Genomic DNA, 24,700 nt, shown 5'->3' on the forward strand with positions numbered 1-24,700 from the left:
GTTCTGGCCTGTGCTGAAGTGAAATAGTTGGCATTCCAACCAGTAACATATTTTGCAAGCCTGCAAACAAACAAAATACATCAAATAACACTTGAGCAATGAATTCACTTGGCAAAAATAAATTTGAAAACAATTATTTCTAATACCCATCCAAGCGTGAGCTAATTCAGCCCTGAGTTTTTCCTGCAGCTGGACATTATGTCTCCTTTGAATTTAATGCTAATTAATACCACTGAAGCTTCATCCAAGGGAAGTCTGTGAGTCAGAGGAGGAAGAAAGTCTCTATTTGCTGACCTAAAAGAAACAGAACCTGGGGGAAAACCTCAAACTCTTTGGTGATGTTTTCCTGACAATGACTCCCACACGTGGCCAAATCAGATGTGGAAAACTGTCATCTTAGCCAAGGAAAACAAAATTTTTAAATCTGAAATATCTTACTCCTGTCAGAGTTTAACACAAACCATTGCTGCTGCCTGGACCAAATACAAAGGGCTTGACAATTATTTGTTAAATTTCAGCCATTAAGATCTTTAGAGTATGGAATTATTTCTTGTTAACAGGATAATTGTTTTTCTATAACTAGCCGGTAATGTTGGCTTTATTCGTCCAGTGATTCTTTTTTTCTTTTAAAGAAATCTGATTTACTGTCTTTTACTTATTACAAACGTAATGTATGCTCATATGGAAAACTTGGAAAAATACTGAAAGGTACATAGACAGTAAAAGTATCCTCAATCACATGAAAAAGACCTACTCTCAACATATTGAGGTATTTCTTTCAGTGTTTTCAGTGTTCGTAAATATACTTTGTACAGGTATGGGATATTGTATGTAAATAGACTTAGATCTTGCTTTTTCACCTATAACCACCGTTTTCCCCTGACATTATTTTTCAGAATCGTGGGATTTTACCGCTGTATAGTTTTCATTTGTCCTCCTTTAACAGAGACAAATAATCGAAGCTGCCTGGGAATTGGGGCAGCTCACGGTGGTGTGGTTGTGAAGAGATGGCGAGGATGGGGAGGGGCTGAAGGATCCTGAGCTTCCAGCCAGCCTGGCCCGAGGCTGACAGGACTGAAAAGGCCGGGAGCAGCTCTTACCTGGCCCTGACTTGCACATCCCCTTGCCATATTACCTCACTTCCCTTCTCTAGACCTCACGGGCTTGTAGAAATTCTGGTTTCTGCAGGAAGCCAAACCTTTCCAGTTTCTTTAATGCCTCACTTTGCGAGTTCTTGGTCTTCTTTCCCTGGAACCCCAGGGCAGCTGGAGCCTGCTTTAGGAGAGAAGAGGGGTCAGGGTTATGATGAACAGAGGGCAGGGGCGCCATAGGCCTGGGTCCAGAGTAGCTTGCTGAGTGATTGAAGAATTCATGGAAAGCATTTCACTCCTCATGTAGCTGCAAATCTCAGAGTGTTTTGTGGCTGGAATTAATTTGCCATATAATTTCCTTATGTTGGATGAAGCCCAGAGACCTCAGCAGCCGTACCAGTGCTCTTAGATACTGTTTATCTTTAAGATGCCTGTTCATAGAATAATTATAGATGCACTGAACATGTCCACAGACCTTAGATAATTTGTAATAGAGCATTTCCTGTGGTCCACTTCCCTGTTTTAAAAGGTTGTGTTTTTTTGTTTTTTGCGGTACGCGGGCCTCTCACTGTTGTGGCCTCTCCCGTTGCGGAGCACAGGCTCCGGACGCGCAGGCCCAGTGGCCACGGCCCACGGGCCCAGCCGGTCCGCGGCACGTGGGATCTTCCCGGACCGGGGCACGATCCCGTGTCCCCTGCATCAGCAGGCGGACTCTCAAGCACTGCGCCACCAGGGAAGCCCTGGAAACATACATTTTAATCTTAGAAAAAAGTTGAATAATCCATTTCTCCTTTGCTTAAAACAAAGTTATTTTCATTTGGAAAAGATGATAAATTTTATGTTATATATATTTTACCACAGTTAAAAAAAAGTTCAACCATAGTCCTCTCTTTTTTAAACATTAACCATACTAAAACTCTGAAAATATAGTATCCTCACTTATGTATATATATTCTGTTACAATTAAGCAAAACTGGTTCTGAGCTTATTAAAATGACATAGATGTAGTTGGCTAGAGAATTTAATGGCACAATAATTTTATAGAAAATCTTGCTCATTAATGTCTAAAAAGACTACTTTCTGGATTTAGACCTATAGTATAGAATTTAGCTACCGTTCTGCTTTAATTACACAACACAGGTGATTTGCTCAAACTAAGCAAAATTACTTGACTATATTATAACTAGCATGTATTATAATTCCTTGCTATATCTACTAGCAGAATGTTTGCCCTGTTGATCAAAATATATTGGCCCATGATTATGGTTCTACATACTTATTATGACCATTTTCTGAAATACTGCTATATTTGTTTGTTCGTTTTTTATTGTAAAATATCGTAACATAAAATTCACATTTTAGCCATTTTAAAATGTACAGTTTAGTGGCATTAAGTATATTCACGTTGTTGTGCAGCCATCACCACCATCCATCTCCAGAACATTTCATCTGCCCAAACTGAAACTGTACCCAATAAATAATAACTCCCTATTTCTCCCTTCTCCAACCCCTGGCAACCACCATTCTAGTTTCTGTCTCTATGATTTGACTACTCTAGGTACCTTATATAAATGAAATCATACAATACTTGTCCTTTTGAGTCTAGCTTATTTCACTTAGCATAATGTCTTTAAGATGCATCCATGTTGTAGCATGTATCAGAATTCCCTTCCTTTTTAAGGCTGAATAATAGTTCATTGTATGTATATACCACGTTTTGTTCATCTCTTAACCCATTGATGGACATGTGGGTCATTTCCCCCCTTTGGACATTTAGGTCATTTCCCCCCTTTGGCAATTGTTAGTAATACTGCTATGGACATTGGTGTACAAATATCTGTTTGAGTCCCTGATTTCAAAACACCCACAAGTGGAACTGCAGGATCCTCTAATGTTTTGAGGAACCACTATACTGCTTGCCACAGTGTCTGCTGTACTATTTTATATTCCCACTGGCAATGCATCAGGTTTCCAATTTCTCCATATCCTTACCAACACTTGTTATTTTCTGGGGGGGTTTGTTTATTTTTACTTTTATTTATCATAGCTATCCTAATGGGTGTGAAGTGGTATCTCATTGTGGTTTTGATTTGGGTTTCTCTAATGATTAGTGATATATTGGGCCTCTTTTCATATGTTTATTGGCCATATGTACACCTTTAAATAGAGAAATGTGTATTTGAGTTCTTTGCCCTTTTTAAATTGGGTTGTTTGTTGTTGCTGAGGTTAGATTTACATGAACATGAGCACACATGCATGTGGTCACAGTGGTGGTGTGTGTGGTGGCCGGGGGTGTGCTTTCAGAGAGGCAGCAAGGTACAGCAGAAAGGCACGTGGCTCTGCATCTAGATACCAGCTCTACAATTTACTAGTTATATGAATCTGTGCCTCAGATTTCTAATCCATAAAATGGCCATCATAACATCTTCTAGGAAGTGTTGTTGTTAAGAGTAAATAAGGGGCTTCCCTGGTGGCGCAGTGGTTGCGCGTCCGCCTGCCGATGCAGGGGAACCGGGTTCGCACCCTGGTCTGGGAAGATCCCACGTTCCGCGGAGCGGCTGGGCCCGTGAGCCATGGCCGCTGAGCCTGCGCGTCCGGAGCCTGTGCTCCGCAACGGGAGAGGCCACAACAGAGGGAGGCCCGCATACCACAAAAAAAAAAAAAAAAAAGAGTAAATAAGGTAGGTAGTCCCCCTAGCAAGGACCATCAGTAAATCTGTTTTCTTCTCCTTCACCAGGTTGTTGCATTGTTGCTGCTGCTGTGATTATTATTTTTGCTTCCCTTCTTTGGAGCACACAGCAAAACTGGATCTAAACATGGCATTGTTGGACCCAATTGCTTGCCGATTATTTGAACTGGATTATTACTAGTTCAAACAAAAACTTCAGTGGTGACACTTAAATATCACTAGGGAAAAGCACTAGAATAAATAAGGCTATAATTTTGGCATTTTTTTCTTAGAAAATTGCTGGGTTTTTTTTTTTCTTGAACTATAGTGTTATTTTTAGAAAATAAATTTCAGTATAGTATGGTTTCAAATAGTAATTATTTTCAGTCCTTTTTTTTTTGAAACATGTTTTTATTTCTTTAGGACATTTTCTATTGTTCTTGTTTTGGACCTTTCGAAACCTAATGACCTTTGGCCCACCATGGAAAATCTGTTGCAAGCCACAAAACTTCATGTAGATAAAGTGATAATGAAACTGGGGAAGAAAAATGCTAAAGCAGTTTCTGAAATGAGACAGAAGATATGGAGCAATATGCAGAAGGACCATCCAGTGAGTTACTGTTGGGATTATCCCTAGAATTCTTAGCCCCATATATAGTTAAAGATAACATCACAAACAACTTCTTTAGATTTTTATGCATGAGTTGAAATTCATTTCATGTAGATGAACCTGTTCACTGGAAAATTATAGCAATTTAATAAAACCTCAGTAAGGGCAAAACAAGGAAAAAGATTTCATATGTCTTCTTGTTAGACATCTACTGTGATTGTTATGGCATATTACACCAATCAAAAGGAATAGAGTTTTAAAGTAGTAGTTTGATACTGATTTTATAATCTCTGTAAAATGAAGATAAAAAACCAGGTTGTACAAATGTCACCTGGCAAAGGCTAGATAAAACTACAATTTTAAGCAAGGAATAGAATTTTAACAGCCTTTACTGTCACTATACTTTACATTCATTTAGTGTCTGTCACATAATCAATATCTTTTTATCATCTGATAATTAATTAAACTATAAACTTGCAATATGATAACACAAGTAAGTCCTTTATATACAATCATGAATGTCATCTTCTAGAAAAGCAAGAGCAGTATTTTATATTGCCCAGAGTTTATGTGAGTGCGTTTTACAAAGGTAATATCAGAAAAAAACGATAGTTTATGGTTCCCATGTATAAATGTTATTGTAACAAACAGTTAATATGAAATAATAAAAAAAACAACAAACAGGAAGGTGACATATTTAAGAAAATAAAAGGACACAACATGAAGAATAAATATCATAGTTCAGGGAATTGTCATGTCTAGTTTTATGCTTGAGAAATGTATTGATAGTTTAAGAAATTCAATATTGAAACAACCTCTATGTCAAGCAAACAATGTCAACATTATGGGAGGATTTAAAATGATATAAGTGGAAATTGATGAACACATAGTAATAAACAATTATAATGAATCAATGAAATATGTTTGTTAACAGGATCGTGAATTAATTGACCCATTTCCAATTCCTCTGGTCATAATTGGAAGTAAATACGATATTTTTCAGGTAAGCTCTTCCATTTCTAGTTGAGCTTGTTGTACATGCAGGCCTAGGCTTTATAGGAGAGGAACAAAAGTAATAATGAAATGAGAAAAATGACTCTAGGAGGGAGAGGTCAAGAGGTCACACATCTTAAAGATTTTGGAAAAGAGGATATAGTTGGGAAAGAGAAAATAGGTAAGGAACAGTAAATACAGTGGAGTGGGGATATGGCAGAAGATTTAGAAACTGAATCCAGTCCAGTCACCAAGGGACAGGGCTTATGTCCCAACTTTTAAATCGCGGAAAGTAGAAAATTGGTTTCTTCTTATCTTTGCTTGTCAGAGAATCCTTGGGGTATTCCGCACTACAAAATGTGTGCTTATATCTAAATTCTATTGAGCTAAGTGTTTAAACAAGGAAAGATCTGGTAGCTGCAGCTCTAGATGGCTGCAGCTACTGTTCAGCTCTCTATAGAGACAAATGCCAAGGTAATGGAATCCTACTCAAGGTATGTTCCAAAAAATAAATAAGAAAATCTATTTCTGTATTGAATAATTTGCACCTTTCTGCTACAGACACTAGTCGTCTCAACTTTTTTCTTTTTAATAACATATTTCTTCAGGATTTTGACTCTGAGAAGAGGAAGGTAATATGCAAGACACTTCGATTTGTTGCACATTATTACGGAGCATCATTAATGGTTTGTACGTTTCCTATCCTTTGGGTTTGAACAGACAGTAACAAATTTGGAAAGTTAACAGCTTGGTGCACAGTTATGAATGCTAATGCTTTTACTAATGCATGTCATTCTCTCCTTTCCCATTGCCTCAAAACCCTCTTGTTACAGAGTGTTTATAATGTATTTCTAGAACACACTCTGCTAGATGGCCTACCATTTCTTTGAAGCAAAAGTTCTAAATTTCTAATAGCCATAAACCCCCATCAATCTTAAAGAGATAAATTGGTTGTTTGTTTATTCATGTTTTAGTTTCCCCTTAAAAATTAGAATCTATGTTCTCATAAAAGAAAAGAGAAAAAGAATAACAATTTTTTTAAAACTTAAAAAAATGCTGTTTGTTGTAGAGGTTAAAAATATGAACTTGGCAGTCATGCTGCCTGGGCAACCATTTACTAGATACGTGGTCTCAGACAAGTCACTTAATCTCACTGAAGCCTCAGTCTCCTGGGAAAATGGACAAAACAATACCTTCTTCACAGGGTTGTTGCGAGGATTAGTAGCCCGAGTACTGTGAAATGCTTAGCACAGGGTCTGACACAAAGTTCAATAAAGGCTGGTTATTATAATTACTGTTATCATTATCTTCCACAGCAGGACCAAATGTTGCTGGATATCCTCTAACGCAATAAAACATAAATGCATTTTTTATTTAAAAAAAAAAGGAAAAACTTTCTTCCCATTTGAATGGTCTCTTTTTCCCTCTAAATCACAGTGCTCAGAGGAACCTGTAGAAAACATGGCCTAGTCCCCAGCCTTCGTGGCTAATATATTAAGATGAAAAGTAATAAATATGATCTGTATTTAAAATTTTTATACTTTTCAGAATGCTCCAAATACATTTTATTATGTATTTTCTTAAAAATCATTACCTTTTATGTTTGTACTGTCTCTGCTTACATATTAGGTTGACAGAGTACTTTGGAAATATTCTTTTTTTAAAATTCTTTTTCATATTCTTTTCCATTATGGTTTATTATGGGATATTGAATATAGTTCCCTGTGCTGTACAATAGGACTTTGTTGTGTATCCATTCTGTATATAATAGTTTGCCTCTGCTAGTCCCAAACTCCCAACCCAACCTTCCCTCACCACCCCCAACTTGGCAACTCAAAAATATTCTTTATTGTTTTGAAAAAGATATGAGGAATTTAAAGTAAATTACTCATTCAGAGTACAGAAGCAAAGACCATGGATCTTGTAGTTTCTTACTTTCACCACTAGATAAGGCCCCATACTTACTTCTGGTTAGTTCGCTGAGGGAAATCCCTATCTTTCTTTAGGAACAGATCACATCTGATGGTCCATCAGGGCCAGTCTGGTCTTATGGATACAAATTTAGGTGAAGTCAGGTCAACCCAGGCCACAGCAGGTGGTTCAAAAGACCCTAGAAGGTCGGGGACTAGGGAAGGGATTTGAGACTCCTTCATCTCAGCTTTCAGTAAGCTAGAGGGTTCAGAGGTTGGGGTTATAAGAGCACTCTGGACCACCAGGGGAACCATAAAGCTTTTCTAGCTTCCCACACCAAGAAGAAAGCAGCCAGTGTTGTCAAAGCCCCACCTTTCAGTTTCACTTCCACTCTTACCCTACAGCCCAGACTTGGGTACTGCTTTACAAGGTTCAATGATACTCAGCAGTCTTTTTTTTTAAACACTATAGTTTATCCTTTATAATTCAGTCAAGAATACTGGTTCAATAGTATGAGCAATCTAATCAAGTTAACAAAAACAAACAAACAAACAAAAACATTGGTAAGTAGGACCAGATTCAGTGGAGAGCCAAGAGGATATTAGGGGACTTAGAATTATGATGTATGAGGAACAGTATAAAATTATATTCTGGCATCGAGATTGTGATAACACTCTTTAAATATTCGAAGGACTGATCCACGGAAAAGAGATTAAATATATTCTTTGCTTTCTTAGAGTCAATAACAAGGAATCAATAGAGCTTAGTTCAAATTAATAAAGGAATTTCTAATACTACCATTATCTGAAAATGGAATGAGTTGCTTTTGGAGATTATGAGTTCCCAGGCATTGAGTTCATAAGTAAAAGCTCTACAGCTATTTCTGGAGGATGTTTTCAAGGCAGTTGATGCAGTAGATGGGGGTGGGGGTGGGGTTGAGTTAGAAAACTTCCCACATCCTATGAAAGACATTTGTGAGAGGTTTTTTTCCTCACCATCTAGCGAACATAATAGATAATATAATAATGATGATGATGAAAACTTGTGTTTTTAAAATTCAACTAAAGTTTTCATATTAGAAAATTGTCTCAATAGAAGCCTAAACTTTTTCAATTTTTAAAAATAAATGTATCAAATCTTATATATTCACATGAGTGTTCTCCTTTGAATGTTTTCCCTGGAGCCTGTTCTTTTTTTTTTTTTTTACTGGAGCCTGTTCTTAATCCAGAATGAATATTATCCTGAAAATTGATCTCTGTACATTATAATTACATCTCATTTTGGTTCACGATTGTTTTTCCCACTTTCATACATCTTGGTCATTCTTATTTGGTTGGGTGACTTTGGTATTTCCAAAAATCAAATTAGTCTTAAAAGATTTGAAGGGTAACCATATGTCCTAGTTTCACCTGATTTCTCAAATTAATGATTAATAGTACCCACCCCGTTTCGTTCTCTAAAATGTTCTGGTGATGATCACTCTAGTTATAGACCACCACTGAGAATATTCAATAGCTTATTTTGCAGGTTCCAAAGGCAATTCAGAAGAGAAGTTAAAAAATCATTTTAGTGAGTATCAGTATCTGTTGGAGTAATCTGCAACTCCCACATTAACTGCTTTGAAGACAGTCATATGCCCTTAGATGAAAAAGTTATTTATGATGCATACCTCCTATTTTTTAACCAACCAGATTGCATTTTGGCAATGATTACAATCCATTTGTGGGAGTAGCGGAAATGATCAGTGCATAAAAACAAGTCCATTCAATATCATGCACTCATGAAGTTTGAAGAGTAAGTTAAAACAGATTTACTGAGACTTTTCTTTCCCTTTATTCAAAGGTTTTATTTTGCTTACTGAAACACAAGTATTGTTGGACAAATAGATAGTAATTCTCTCTGCAATCTGTACTTGTTCAAAGCCGTATTTATTTTACCTGTTTCTGTGATTTGAAAGCAGAGCATGTAATTTATTCTCCTGATTTTTTTTCTTTCTAGTTTACCAGTAAATCAGAAGCTCTATTACTAAAAATACGTGGAGTTATTAACCAGTTGGCATTTGGCATTGACAAAAGGTACTGTTAAAATATTTTTAAAATATCTTTTTTGTTGTTGTTGTTATTGTCTCATCTGATTATTGTTCTCACAAGTCTCTTGTTTCTTGACCAGGAAAGTGCCTCAGATGACTGTTCTTAGAGATAATTCCATATTGTCTCCTGCTTCTTATATTGTTTAAATATTTATCAAATTTTACAACTAAAATGTTATATAATACATAGTTTGAGACTAGACTAAAACAATGATACTATTATACTTGTTTCCCTGATTTCTTTTACTTCTTTTCCCTCATTTCAGTAGCTTTCCCGCTATTATCACTTTTTTATATTGATTAGAAGTGGAATCAATCATTTTAGTGTGTATTTTTCTTAACCTTGCTACTTTCCTTGGTTTTGATTTGAGGTAATTTGGGTCTGTCATTCTTTTTCTCCTATAATACATTTATTAGTGCTCTACTTTAATTTTTGGAATCATATTAATATTCATTCATTCATTTTGAGCAATGCTCTCACCAGTGGCTAGATATAAAACTTGGCTCTTGTATTTACAGTAGAGAGTGGCAGGATATTTGATTGCTAAACTAAATTGGATTCTTTATTCTTCTTATCCATGTAGCAAATCAACATGTGTGGATCAGAATAAACCACTGTTTGTCACAGCAGGATTGGATTCATTAAGTCAAATAGGTTGGTGAACTTATTAAGATTGTTCAATGGTTTTTTAATTGCTTATTGATTTTGTCCTACTCCCTGTTCACTTCATCTCCAACATCTCCTAACTCTAACCATCATTTCCGGTTTCATTATTGTTGCTGTTATTCTTATGTATTTATTTGTATACACAGTATTGATGCAAAATGCATCACATTGACATATTTGTGATGGAAGGGATGTTGTCACATAAGAGACTAATTTCTAATCTATATTCCACTAAAAATTTTGCATGTATTTTCTTTCCCTTACTGATTTCCAGATACTTTTAAATTTTAGCTCCTTGCGTTTAGAAGAAAACCAGAAGCATAGAGTGGTCAGGAAATTCAAAGCTATATATTATGGGCAATGATGAAAAATCTGAGAGTCAAGTGTTGGAATAAATCAAAAAGAACACAGTTGTACTAACTAGGTATGCCTTAGTTTTTCATTATGAAAAATTGCCTCTCATCCAATGGGATGTGTTTCCTAAACTTACAGATGTCCTAGACTCATGAAGCAAAAGAAATTTCAAGAGTTTATATAGTCAAGCTCCTTATCTTCTCACAGAAGCTATTTTCATTGTGGAGATTTTCAGGCCTAGCAACACTATATGCTGGGGTTGGCATAGTTTGGTTTTAACACTCTAATGGACAATAATTTTCTTTTTTATTTCCCATCCCCCGTTACTCTTACAAGCTAAAGTTGACTTGACTTCAAATGTAGAGATCTTTGTCATGAGATTGTAGATTGAATTGGAATGAAAAGAATAGAGGTATTAATGAGTGATTATAAAGACTGATTTTTATAATAATTATTATTACCAACTTAATTTCATTAGCAGTGAGAATCACTGTGTGTAATGATAGATAATGCTGATGGAAATCTGTTGCCCATGTAAGTAGTTGGAGGTCAGAAAGGGGTTGAAAAATACTGAATTTTAAAAATCATGGGGACTTCCCTGGTGGTGCAGTGGTTAAGAATCCACCTGCCAGTGCAGGGGACACGGGTTCGAGCCCTGGTCTGGGAAGATCCCACATGCCACAGAGCAACTAAGCCCATGCGCCTCAACTACTGAGCCTGCGCTCTAGAGCCCATGAGCCACAACTGCTCAGTCCATGCACCACAACTACTGAACCCTGTATGCCTCGAGCCCATGCTCCACAACAAGAGAAGCCACGGCAATGAGAAGCCCATGCATCGCAAGGAAGAGTAGCCCCCGCTCACCGCAACTAGAGAAAGCCCATGAACAGCAACAAAGACCCAACGCAGCCAACAACTGCTCAGTCCATGCACCACAACTACTGAACCCTGTATGCCTCGAGCCCATGCTCCACAACAAGAGAAGCCACGGCAATGAGAAGCCCATGCATCGCAAGGAAGAGTAGCCCCCGCTCACCGCAACTAGAGAAAGCCCATGAACAGCAACAAAGACCCAACACAGCCAAAAATTAATTAATTAATTAATTAATTTTTTAAAAAAATCATGGAGGGACTTCCCTGGTGGCACAGTGGTTAAGACTCCACGCTCCCAATGCAGGGGGCCAGGGTTCGATCCCTGGTCAGGGAACTAGATCCCACATGCATGCAGCAACTAAGAGTTCACATACCAGAACTAAGGAACCCGTGTGCTGCAACTAAGGAGCTGGTGAGCCGCAACTAAGGAGCCCGCCTGCCGCAACTAAGACCCAGTGCTATCAAATAAATAAAATAAATTTTTAAAAAATCATGGATCTTGGACCTCATCAAAATTAAAAACGTTTGCTCTTAAAAGCCCACGTGAGGGGCTTCCCTGGTGGCGCAGTGGTTGCGCGTCCGCCTGCCGATGCAGGGGAACCGGGTGCGCGCCCCGGTCTGGGAGGATCCCACATGCCGCGGAGCGGCTGGGCCCGTGAGCCATGGCCGCTGAGCCTGCGCGTCCGGAGCCTGTGCTCCGCAACGGGAGAGGCCACAGCAGAGGGAGGCCCGCATACCACAAAAAAAAAAAAAGCCCACGTGAGAAGGATAAAAAGACATGCTACAATCTGGGAGAAAATATTTTCAAAGTACATATTTTACAAAGGACTAGTATCTAAAATATATAAATAACAGTAAAAAAAAAAATCCAGGGGTCGGCGCCAAGGCCCGGCCGGAGCGGGAGCCCAAGCGCGGCGGGCGCGGTGGCCGGGGCGCGGGGGGGGCTTGGGCCGGCGAGGATGGTGAACGTGGGGCTGCAGTTCCAGGCGAGCGCCGGGGACGCGGACCCGCAGAGCCTGCCACTGCTGCTGCTCGGGCAGCTGCACCACCTGCACCGTGCCCTGGAGCCACGTCCGCGGGAAGTTGCTGCCCCGGGTCGCCGAGGAGCTCTGGCAGGCTGCCCTAAGCACGCTCAACCCCAGCCCCACGGACAGCTGTCCCTTCTACCGGAACTATGCCACCGTGGCTGCCCTTCGCTACAGGGTGAGCCGGCACAATAGCCCCTCGGCCGCGCATTTTGTCACCCGGCTCGTGCGGACCTGCCTGCCGCCGGGAACCCATCGGTGCATTCTGATGGTCTGTGAGCGGTCGGACGCCTTCGCCTCGGCCTGTGCCCTGGCCCGCACTTTCCCACTCTTCACCCAACGCTCAGGGGCATCATGGCTCCCGGAGAAGAAGACCGTCACAGTGAAGTTTTTCCTGGTGGGACAAGACAACGGGCCAGTGGAAGTGTCCACTTTGCAATGTTTAACAAAAGTGTCACAGAAGGCGTGCGGCTGGCAGCCCGCATTGTGGACACGCCCCGCAATGAGATGAACACGGACACCTTCCTCGAGGAGATTAAGAAAGTTGGAAAAGAACTGGGGATCGTCCCAACCGTTATCCGGGACGAGGAGCTGAAGACGAGAGGATTTGGAGGGATCTGCGGTGTGGGCAAGGCTGCCCTCCACCCCCCAGCCCTAGCCGTCCTCAGCCACACCCCAGACGGAGCCACCCAGACCATCGCGTGGGTGGGCAAGGGCATCGTCTACGACACTGGGGGTCTCAGCATGAAGGGGAAGAGACCACCATGCCGGGGATGCAGAGGGACTGCGGAGGCGCCGGGGCCGTGTGGGGGGCCTTCAGAGCCGCCGTCAAGCAGGGTTTCAAAGACACGCTCCACGCCGTGTTCTGCTTAGCTGAGAACTTGGTGGGACCCAGCGCCACGAGGCTGGACGACATCCACCTGCTGTACTCAGGAAAGACTGTGGAAATCAACAACACGGATGCCGAGGGCAGGCTGGTGCTGGCAGATGGCGTGTCCTTCGCGTGCAAGGACCTGGGCGCCGACATCATCCTGGACATCGCCACGCTGACCGGAGCTCAGGGCATCGCCACGGGCAAGTACCACGCTGCAGTGCTCACCAACAGCGCCGAGGGGGAGGCGGCCTGCATGAAGGCTGGGCAGCAGTGCGGGGACCTGGTGCACCCGCTTGTCTACTGCCCGGAGCTGCACTTCAGCGAGTTCACCTCGGCCGTGGCCGACATGAAGAACTCAGTGGCGGACCGGGACAACGGCCCCAGCTCCTGCGCCGGCCTTTTCATCGCCTGGCACATCAGCTTCGACTGGCCCGGGGTCTGGGTCCACCTGGACATTGCCGCGGCCGTGCACGCCGGTGAGCGGGCCACGGGCTTTGGTGTGGCCCTGCTGCTGGCACTCTTCGGCCGGGCCTCTGAGGACCCTCTGCTGAACCTGGCGTCCCCGCTAGGTTGTGAGGTGGACGCCCAGGAGGGGGACGCGGAGAGGGACTCCAAGAAGCGCAGGCTCGTGTGACACGGTTGCCCCACCCGGCGACGCTGGGCTCTTTACCTCACTTTGCACTGATTAATTGTAAGCAATTGGAAGATTATACCTTAAGATGAAGAAAAAAAAATCCAGTTAGAAAATATGCAAAAGAGGACTTCCCCAGTGGGGAAGACTCCACGCTCCCAATGCAGGGGGCCCAGGTTCAATCCCTGGTCAGGGAACTAGATCCCGGATGCATGCCGCAACTAAGAGTTCACATGCCGCAAGTAAGAAGTCCACATGGGGCTTCCCTGGTGGGGCAGTGGTTAAGAATCCTGCCAGTGCTGGGGACACGGGTTCGAGCCATGGTAGGGGAAGATTCCACATGCTGCGGAGAAACTTAAGGCCATGCGCCACAACTACTGAGCCTGCACTCTAGAGCCCGTAAGCCACAACTACTGAACCCACGTGCCTAGAGCCCGTGCTCTGCGACAAGAGAAGCCACCACAATAAGAAACCCACGCACCACAACGAAGAGTAGCCCCCGCTCGCTGCAGCTAGAGAAAGCCTGTGCACAGCAATGAAGACCCAGTGCAGCCAAAAAAAAAAAAAAGGTCCACATGCTGCAACTAAGAAGTCTGCCTGCCGCAACTAAAGATCCCACGTGCCACAATTAAGACTTGGTGCAGCCTAGATAGATAGATAGAAAGAAAATATGCAAAAGACATGGCCAGATATTTCACTAAAAAGGATATACAAATGGCAAATAAGCACATGAAGATGTTTAATATCATTAATTATTAAGGAAATGCAAATGAGATATCACCACACACTTATTAGAATAGGTAAAATAAAATATAGTGATAACACCAGATGCTTGTGAGGGGATGTGGGGAAACTGGATCACTCATACATTGCTGGTGGGGATGTAAAATGGTACAGCCACTCTTGAAAACAGTTTGGCGGTTTCTTATAAAACTAAACTTGCAGCTACCAAATGACCTAGAAATTGCAGTGTTGGGCATTTATCTGAGAGAAATGAAAACTTATGTTCACATAAAAATCTGTACGCAAATGTTCATGACAGCTTTATTTGTAATAGCCCAAAAGTGGAAACAACCCAGATATCATTCAACAGGTAAGTGGATAAACTGTGGTATATCCCTACCGTGGAACACTACTCAGCAATAAAAAAGAACAAACTATTGATACATACAGCAACTTGGGTGAATCTCCAGGGGATTATACTAAATTTTAAAAGCCAATGAGAAAAGGTTACGTACAATATAATTATATTTATATAAAATTTAGGAATGAAAAAATTTTAGAAATGGAGGAAAGATTAATGGTTGTCAGAAGTTAGGGACAGAACTGTAGGTAAGGGAGGTAGGGGGAGGAATCGAGAAGGAGGTAGTTGTGGTTATAAAAGGGCAACACAGGGATCCTTCTGGAATGGAACTGTTCAGTATCTTGACTGTGGTAGTGGATACATGAACCTACAAAGGTGATAAAATTCTGTGCAACTTAATACACACACACACACACACACAAATAAGGACAAGGAAGAGACTTGGGAAATCTAAATAAGATCGGTGGATTATATCAGTGTCTTACCCACCAAAGTGGTAAGGAGGCCCTGAAAGATCAAGAGTGAAACAGTCTTAGTGAACAATGTAGATGCTAGAATAGAAAGAATGACAAATCTCAGACTGTGGGTTGAAAATTGCCAAGAAGTGGCAGCATATTTTCAAATTTTTCATATTAACTTAATTTTAAATTAAATTATACAAGCAATACATAAGACATTCTCCTTATACAGTCTTGAAATAGTACATATTAGGATCAAGTTTAATATTCCAGACCATTTTCTATATATGTAAATGTGGTATAGAAAAAACTATTTTTTTGTTTTTTAATGTAATTTTTATTTTACCTTGGACTATAGTTGATTTACAATGTTGTGTTAGTTTCAGGTATACAGCAAAGTGATTCAGTTATACATATACACATATCCATTCTTTTTTCGAATTCTTTTCCCATATAGATTATTACAGAATATTGAGTAGAGTTCCCTGTGCTATACAGTAGGTCCTTGTTGATTGTCTATTTTATATATAGTAGTGTGTATATGTTAATCCCAAACTCCTAATTTATTCCTCCCCCACCTCACCCCTTTGGTAATCATGTTTGTTTTCGAAGTCTGTGAGTCTATTTCTGTGTTGTAAATAAGTTCATTTGCCTCATTTTTTTAGATTCCACTTATGTTATCATATGATATTTGTCTTTCTCTGACTGACTTCACTTAGTATGATAATCTCTAGGTCCATCCACGTTGCTGCAGATGGCATTATTTCACTCTTTTTTATGGCTGAGTAATATTCCATTGTATATATGTACCATATCTTTTTTTTTTAATTGGAGTATAATTGCTTTACCATGTTGTTAGTTTCTGCTGTAGAACAAAGTGAATCAGCTATATGTATACATATATCCCCTCCCTGTTGAGCCTCCCTCCCACCCGCCCCCATCCCATGTGATAACCCCATGCTCTAGGTCATCACAGAGTGTCAAGCTGAGCTCTCTGTGCTATACAGCAGCTTCCCACTAGCTATCTATTTTACACACGGTAGTGTGTATATATCAGTGCTACTCTCTCAATTCATCCCACACTCCCCTTTCCCCACTGCGTCCACAAGTCCATTCTCTATGTCTGCATCTCTTTTCCTGCCCTGCAAATAGGTTCATCAGTACCATTAGAAAAAACTTCGTTTTAATATAATTGTACCATTCTATATCATTTTGAAGTTTTCCTTTTTTACTCAGTACACCTTAGTGATTTTTCCATATTAATGCTACATATAAGTCTATTTGGTACTTTGACTGCTGGATAGTGTTATAGAGCATGGCTGTGCATAGTAATTTAGTTCACTATACCTCTATTGATGGACATTTCGGTTGTGGCCAATTTTTCACTAATACAAGTGATGCAGCCATGTGAAATCCTTAATGCATGTACGCAGGTATTTCTAGGGTAAACACCCAAAACTGGAATTGCTGGTTCATAGAGTTTGACCTTTTTTAGTATTTTCATAGTATTCACTAGTGCCTTATTACCCTCTGCTTTAGCTGTCCCAATTTGCATTCTACTCATTAGCACATAAGAATAACTGTTTCCTTACACATTCATGAACACATGAGAATATCAAACTTTATATTTTTGCCGAGCAGCAATTTAAGTGTGGGGAAAGAGAATTATAGTTTACTCATTACTCTATCTCCTCTTCCTCTGGTACTAGAATCTGCCCCAGTGGCCTTGCTACACTGGGTTGTGGTAAATTTTAATAGTGACTATAGGAGAGGAGAAATGAGTGATCTATGATTTACATTTTTATAAGTATCATCTGTTTTACTGATAGAGTTTGTAATGTTTTAGTCAATGCAGTCATTTGGAGTAAAACTTCCAATTTTAGGATCTCCTCCTGTTCCTGATATTGACATTGGAAAGCTTCATGCCCATTCACCAATGGAATTGTGGAAAAAAGTGTATGAAAAGCTCTTTCCACCAAAGGTATATATTTCTAATTCTTTTAAAGCAAGAATTTTCAGCACTATTCAACAGTTATTGGGAAATGTTTCAGCAGGCCTATTATAGTAACTTTGTTTTCTACTCACATGCTCAAAAATCAATTAAACATTTTCTAAAAATCTACTGTATATGAGGCACTGTGGGCTTAAAAGATGCGTAAGACACAGTTCTCACTCTGCGTCCAAACAGAGCTCTCTCTGGTTGTTAGAGAAGGGAGAGGCAACATCTGAAAGACGAGGGAGAGAGGACCTGGGGAAATTTGAACTGACCCTCAGCAGCAATGGCCAGCTGAGGAACGAGAACTTGGCTTGCGGGGTAGTTGATACCCCACATTGAAGGTTTTGGGCTATGGGCATGAAATTATTTGAAGAATTGTGATTTCAGAGTATCAACACATTAAAAGATGTCAAGGACCCTGCAAGAGACCCTCAGTATGCTGAAAGCGAAGTTGATGAAATGAGAATTCAGAAGGATCAGGTATTATCCTAAACATTTATTTTATTTCATCTTGAGTTTTATCACAGAAATAGCCTTAGAATTCCATAAATTTTTCTCAATTTACTTAATTTTTTACTTTTAAAATTATTTAAATAGTACATCTTCACTATATATTAAAAAATTCTGATATGCATGAAGAAGGAACTAAAAATCACCTGTCATTCTACCACCCAGAGATGATTTGGTGTTCACATCCTTTTTGGACTTTCCAATTTATGTTGAAGATGGGTAGTGATTCTTACCTCACTGTTGGGGAGACACTTCCATAATATTCTTTTGTTTGTGGGATTATTTAAAAGGTTTTGTTTTTTATTAGGACATTTAGATGTATCTATACTTGTATCAGAAAAATTAAGGACTGAAAGCACACAAACGCAGTTGACAAAACCCAGAGTCTCTCAGGAAAGTGATTAAAAGTGGAGACTGCTTTCCATATATGCCAGATAGCACCATTTGTGATACACAGTCTAATGTAAGAATGCAAAAGTTGGTAAATTCATCATGATCCAATATTTAGATTTTCCCAGATCTCCTTTTAGTTTGATAAAATGAGACACTGTACAGAACATGCCCTTACTGTAAGCACAGTAAATTGAATGCCCTGACCACCTCTCAGGTGGGATTTATAGAGCTGTGTAACTTGGGCAGTCACATTGTTGGAAGGACAACCTGAAAGCAACCACCCACTGCAAGCGAGGACCAGCGTCTTTTTCTCAGCACTAGCCTTTCACCTTCAGGGGCTCAAGAATAAGTAAGCAAAACATTTAAGTACAGAAGACTTTTGAAAAATATGTCATGAATATTTAGAGGGTGTTGTAGCTGTAGCAAAGTAAGAGGCATGTTGTAGGGACACTAAAATGACCTCATGTAATCCTTATTATGTGTGCAGGTTGGCTATAGAGATTAGTTGGAAGTCATCTCTGAATATTTATCTAGGCGTTAATGACTAACTGCCATTGTTGATAAGAGTATCTGTTTATATTATATAGTGATCCCTTTTTTTTTTTACACACACACACACACACGTATATTATTAAAGCACTAGAGTATTTCTAGGCATGAGTTTTCACATTCAAATACATCTTCCCTAACTGACCTTAAAACCATATGAATTTTGAGTGGAACTGGAAAGCAGCCCCACAATATCTTTCTTTACTCAACCCTTGTACCTCACTAATTCTACATTCTCTTGACTGAGAGATTTTTTTTTAACTCACCTGAAAAGTTATAATATCCTAATTTTGCCTCTTTCATAGTATTTTATTCATGGTATTTTAGTAGATGAATTGATTTTAGTTTGCACATGTAGTACCTTAACATAATTTCATGCTTCTGCTTTAAAAGTCATGCTAATGATTACCATTTGATGCTCAATTATTTTATTGATGTGCATTTCCAAATTTTGACATTCTAATATCCAAAATTTTAAATTTATATATTCTCTCAGTTTGCTGTCTGTAGAAGAGAGAAACTACTAGCACAGAATCTCAAAGCAAATGCCCTTACCATTAGCATTGGTAAAAATAATTCAATTAAAGAAAGTTTGTGATAACTGATTACTGTTTATTCTTTATGAGTTAACAATCTTTGAAACCAGTTACTGGTAAGATAACTGGTGAACTGAGCTAACTTCACTAGAAGAAATAAACGAAGCTATAAAGACTACTTCAGAGTTAATACTATAAAAAATCCTTCTGAAGTCTTTATACGGTTTTGAAACTTTCAACATTTAAATTTCAATAACTTAGAGTATAGGTATGAAAGAGACAATCTGCAATTTTTTTCTGAAAATGAGAATGCAATTTTCTTTTCCTAGCAAAAATGAACTTCAGTTACATTAGCCAAAGGGCAGTGATTGCCTTATCTTGCAGAGTAACCACTTTTTGCTTATCTGAAATAATATACTCTGTACACGTAGACATTGAACAACATGTAAGAGGCCAGGAGGCAATCCCCTTAGATGATCCCTTTTGCAGGTCAGTCATCTCATGCAGGATATTCACCCCCACTAAAGGTTATCTCTGTTTTATGAATTGTGAAAGGAACATATACTCATTGTGAAAAAAAATCAAGACATAGAAGTATATAACATAGAAAATGGAAGTGTCCTGCCTTCTCTCCACCTATTTGCCTTTTTCATGTGGCACATAAGACCACTATTGTTTTTGCTGGCTGCCTATGAGGTCAAGTGTGAATGAGCATTGATGTATTTAATCAGTCCTTACTGGGAGATGTCTAAGCCATTTCCAATTGTGTGCCAGTATACACAGTTCAGTGAATATCCTTCCATTGCTATTATTCTGCTCGTCTCTATTATACTTATTGATAAAATTCTAAAGGTACAATCACTGGGTCAAATGATATGTACATTTTAAACATTGATACTTTGCTAACTTCAACCACAATTTGACAAGAGTTGAACAGCAAATATTTAAAAATAAGATCACTTTTATATACTTAAAGTATGTCAAATGCTTAATTTTGTTAGTTGAAAAACAACTTGTACATACTCTATAGTGTATATTTTGTCTGAAATTTTAATAAATTCATCTCCAAGTGCTGCTTTGGTGACACAGAAACTCTGAAGACTGCATTTCTAGAAAATAAATCTATAATTATTTATAAAACAGTTGTCAAGAAATTTGGAGATTGATAATGTTATAAACGATACACTGTTATACCCCAAAAAAAGCTAAGGCAGTTTTAAGGTGCCTAGCTTTAAATTTTTAAGTTATTTGCAAGTAATACATATTTTTGTTTTAGGAACTGGAACAGTACAAAAGAAGTTCTTCCAAGTCTTGGAAACAAATTGAGCTTGATTCCTGAACCCAATGCAACTATAGGGTATTTATTTCTTCTTTTCCAAATACAAGTAAGATTATTTTATTACTTAATATTATAGTAATAAGTGAGGAAAGTCTAGATGTGTAATTTGTTAAAGGAAAAGTGGAATTTCTTGTATTAGTGCAACTCCCTGCATACTTTTAAGTCTCTTAAAAGGGAAAAATTTGTATAATTACATGCAATATTTTTTTAAAAATAAAAAGAATCTTGCAGGACCTACCTTTGACATGTTTAAGTAGTGTATACTTGGTTCAGCGTCTAAGTTTCTGCTTATGTTTTCAGGAATACGAAAGCAAGAGCATTTAGTAACAGTTGTGAGTATAAGGTTAAGCATTTATATTAGACACATTCCTTCTCTAAGGAGTCCTCAGCTGTGTCTGGTAAGAAAAGTAGAATTGGGGGGTCACTTTCACAGGTGTCATCATTTTACTCTAATTAATGGTGAGGCACAAGAAGCATCTGAAGTACTTATTTAAAATGCACATTTCTGAGCAGCAATCAAGATGGTGGAGTAGTAGGATGTGAAGCTCACCTTCTCCCACATACATCAAAAATACATGTGGAATGATTCTCACAGAATATCTACTGAACACTGGCAGAAGACCTCAGACTGCTGAAAGGGCAAGAAAATCTCCAGGTAACCAGGTAGGAAAAAAGAAAATGAGAAAGGAATCGAGATGGGACCTGCACCCCTGGGAGGGAGCTATGAAAGAGGAAAGGTTCCTGCACCCTGGAAAGCCCCTTCACTGGTGGGGAGATCTGCTGGGACAGAAGGGGAGCTTCAGAGATTCAGCTGGTTTGTGGCAGCCAGAGCAGAGGGAAAACTGCACAGATGGTCTGTGCAGAGCTGCCGCCCTGCACTCACCAGCCTGAGATGCAGGTCCACTGGTGCGGGTGGGGACTGGGTGCCGGAACTTGGGCTTTGGAGATCAGACCCAGGGACAGGACTGGGGCTGGCTGTGCAGAAACAGCCTGGGGCGGCTGGAATCTAGTGTGACTGCAACTGACGGTGTATGGGGAGGAAGCCTGGGCTGCCTTAAAGGCCAGGCGCCATTGTTTGGGGGTGCACGAGGGAAGGGGTGGGACTGCCATTGTAGCCTTTTTCTCTGTGTGCACTCACAGAGGGCAGGACACCACATGCATGGGCTCCAGGAGCTGCCTGGAGGGAGGCAAGCCACCGCCTCCATCACAGACTTTAGGAGCAGTCTCCAGCCGCCTCCGCTCCTGTCACGTGCTCTGGGGGCGCACCAGAGCCACCACTGCTGCCAAGAACCCCAAGACCAGACACCAGCCGCCGCATCTGCACACCCCTATCAAGGGGATAACAACCAGCACACGCTGAGGAAAGAGTCAACAGGCATCCATACTAAAAACAGACCTTGCACCAAATATATTAAACTCACACAAGCTACACAGGGACATCCCCACATATAAATAGCTCTCCAAAATCACAGTAGATAATTGTTTCTCCTAAACAACTCACAGAGTAAGAGAAATATAAGTAAAATGAAGAAGCAGAGGAACAACTCCCAGTTAAAAGACCAAGAGAATTCCCCTGAAAGAACAAATAATGAAACAGACCTCTTTAGTCTAATAGACACCAATTTCAAAAAGGAAATAATGAAAATAAATACTGAAGGAATTAAGAAAGGCTATCAACAGAAATGCAGAGTACTGTAAAAAGGAACTAGAAACTATAAAAAGGACCCCAGAAAAATTAGAAAACTCATTTGCAGAGATGAAAGCTGAGCTAAAGGCAATGAATAGCAAAATGAATAATGCAGAAGAATGAATAAGTGATCTGGAAGATAGAAGAATGGAAATCACCCAATCAGGACAGCAGACAAAGCCAAATGAAAAAAAAAAATGAAAGCAATATGAGAGACAGAGACCGATAGGATAATATAAAGGATGCCAATCAATGCATAATAGGGATTCCAGAAGGGGAAGAAAGAAAAGGGGATCAAAAATGTATTTGAAGAAATTATGGTTGAAAATTTCCCAAACAAAGAAGGAAACAGATATCCAGGTACAGGAAGCACAGAGGGTCCCAAACAAGATAAACCCAAACATACCTACACCAAGACATGTTATAATAAAAATGGCAAAAGTTAAAGAGAGGATTCTAAAGGCAGCAAGAGAGAAACTAAAGAGTTAATTACAAGGGAACCCCCATAAGGTTATTACCATCTGGCCTCTACAGAAACGTTTGCAGGCCAGAAGGGAGTGTTAAGATACATTCAAAGTCCTGAAAGGAAAAACTCTGCAACCTAGGATACCCTACCCAGCAAGATTATTATTTAGAATAGAAGGAGAAATAATTTCTCAGACAAGCAAAAACTAAAAGAATACAGCGATACTAAACCTATCCTAAAGGAAATATTGAAAGGTCTTCTCTAAGTAGAAAAAAAGTAAGAATCTATAGGAAAGAGAAAATTACAATTGGAAAGTAAATCATTTAAGTAAGCCAGTACACAGATTTACAAAAACATCAAAAAATTTCTGTGAAAGTGATGATAACCACAATGAACAGCAAAAGGATGGAGATGTAAGAGGACATCAAAATCATAAAATGTGGAGGAGGAGAGTAAGAAAATTTAGGGGTTTTTTTCTTTCCCCTAGAATGTGTTTGAGCCTATATGACTACCAGTCTAAGGCAAATAGATATAGGAAGGGGTTAACATACTTGAAAAACAGGGTAACCACAAATCAAAAACACAACAGATTCACAAAAACCAAAAAGAAGAGAACATAAGTATAATAAAAAAGAAAGTCATCAAACCACAAAAGGAAAAACAAAAAGAAAGGGACAAAGAAGAAATATAAAATTAATGAGAAAACGAGGTTTAAAATGGCAATAAATACATATCTATCAATAATTACCTTAAATGTCAATGGAGTAAATGCTCCAGTCCAAAGACATGCTCCAGTCCAAAGACATGTTCCAGTCCAAAGACAGAGTGGCAGATTGGATAAAAAACACAAGCCTACAATATGCTGCCTACAAGAGACCCACTTTAGGGCAAAGGACACACAAAGACTGAAAGTGAGGGGACGGGAAAAGATATTTCATGCAAACGGAAATGACGAGAGCAGGGGTCGCAATACTCTGACAAAATAGACTTTAAAACAAAGGCCATGAAGAAAGATAAAGAGGGATACTATACAATGATAAAAGGTTCAATACAAGAGGAGGATTTTACACTCATCATATATGCACCTAATATAGGAACACCCAAATACATAAAACAAATACTAACTGATGTAAAGGGAGAAATAGACAGGAATACAGTAATAATAGGAGATTTTAACACGCATTCACATCAATGGACAGATCTAGACAGAGAATAAGGCAACAGAGATCCTAAATGATACAATAGAACGTTAGACTAAATTGATGTTTTCAGGACATTACATCCAAAAAACCTAGACTACACCTTCTTTTCAAATGCAAATGGAACATTCTCTAGGATTGACCACATACTAGGGCACAAGACAAACCTCAACAAATTTGAGAGTATAGAAATTATCTCAAGCATCTTTTCTGACCACAATGGCATAAACCTAGAAAGTATCCACAGAAAAAGAAGTGAGAAAAAACGATTACATGGAGATTAAACAACATGCTTCTAAAAAACATATGGGTCATCAATGAAATCTAAGAGGAAATTTTAAAAATACCTTGAGACAAATGACAATGAAAACACAACCATACAAAATCTATGGGATGCAGCAAAAGCAGTTCTTAGAGGGAAGTTCAGAGCAATACAGGCCTTCCTCAAAAAAACAAGAAAAATCTCAAACAACCTAACCTACCACTTAAAAAAATCAGAAAAAGGAGAACAAACAAAACCTGAAGTCAGCAGAAGGAAAGAAATAATAAAGATCAGAGAGGAAATAAATAAGAGATTTTTTTAAATAGAAAAAAAAACAATAAAACCAAGAGCTGGTTCTTTGAAAGGATAAACAAGATTGACAAACTTCTGGCCAGGCTCACCAAAAAGAAAAGAGAAAGAACCCACATAAACAAG

General features: G+C 39.3%; 2 protein-coding genes across 2 annotated transcripts in view; both read left to right on the forward strand.

Annotated features, from left to right (window-relative positions):
* The window catches only part of DYNC2LI1 (dynein cytoplasmic 2 light intermediate chain 1), a 52,737-nt gene extending 31,849 nt beyond the window's left edge, over positions 1 to 20,888 (forward strand). The window contains exons 6-13 of the mRNA XM_024119136.1: positions 4,183 to 4,369; positions 5,304 to 5,372; positions 5,971 to 6,048; positions 9,272 to 9,348; positions 9,947 to 10,017; positions 17,212 to 17,309; positions 17,712 to 17,804; positions 20,589 to 20,888. Of these exons, the coding sequence (XP_023974904.1) occupies positions 4,183 to 4,369; positions 5,304 to 5,372; positions 5,971 to 6,048; positions 9,272 to 9,348; positions 9,947 to 10,017; positions 17,212 to 17,309; positions 17,712 to 17,804; positions 20,589 to 20,651 (736 nt within the window). The 3' untranslated portion in view covers positions 20,652 to 20,888. The remainder of the gene's footprint in view (positions 1 to 4,182; positions 4,370 to 5,303; positions 5,373 to 5,970; positions 6,049 to 9,271; positions 9,349 to 9,946; positions 10,018 to 17,211; positions 17,310 to 17,711; positions 17,805 to 20,588) is intronic.
* LOC112063648 (probable aminopeptidase NPEPL1) lies at positions 12,163 to 15,522 on the forward strand. The gene is given in 4 exon segments (XM_024119135.3): positions 12,163 to 12,313; positions 12,315 to 12,729; positions 12,732 to 13,037; positions 13,040 to 15,522. Coding segments are annotated over 4 exon segments (1,569 nt in total). The 5' UTR covers positions 12,163 to 12,215; the 3' UTR covers positions 13,790 to 15,522.
* Positions 20,889 to 24,700: the final 3,812 nt, after the last annotated feature.

The sequence above is a fragment of the Physeter macrocephalus genome, chromosome 12 (assembly GCF_002837175.3).
Source record: "Physeter macrocephalus isolate SW-GA chromosome 12, ASM283717v5, whole genome shotgun sequence".
NCBI classification, from domain to species: Eukaryota; Metazoa; Chordata; class Mammalia; order Artiodactyla; family Physeteridae; genus Physeter; species Physeter macrocephalus.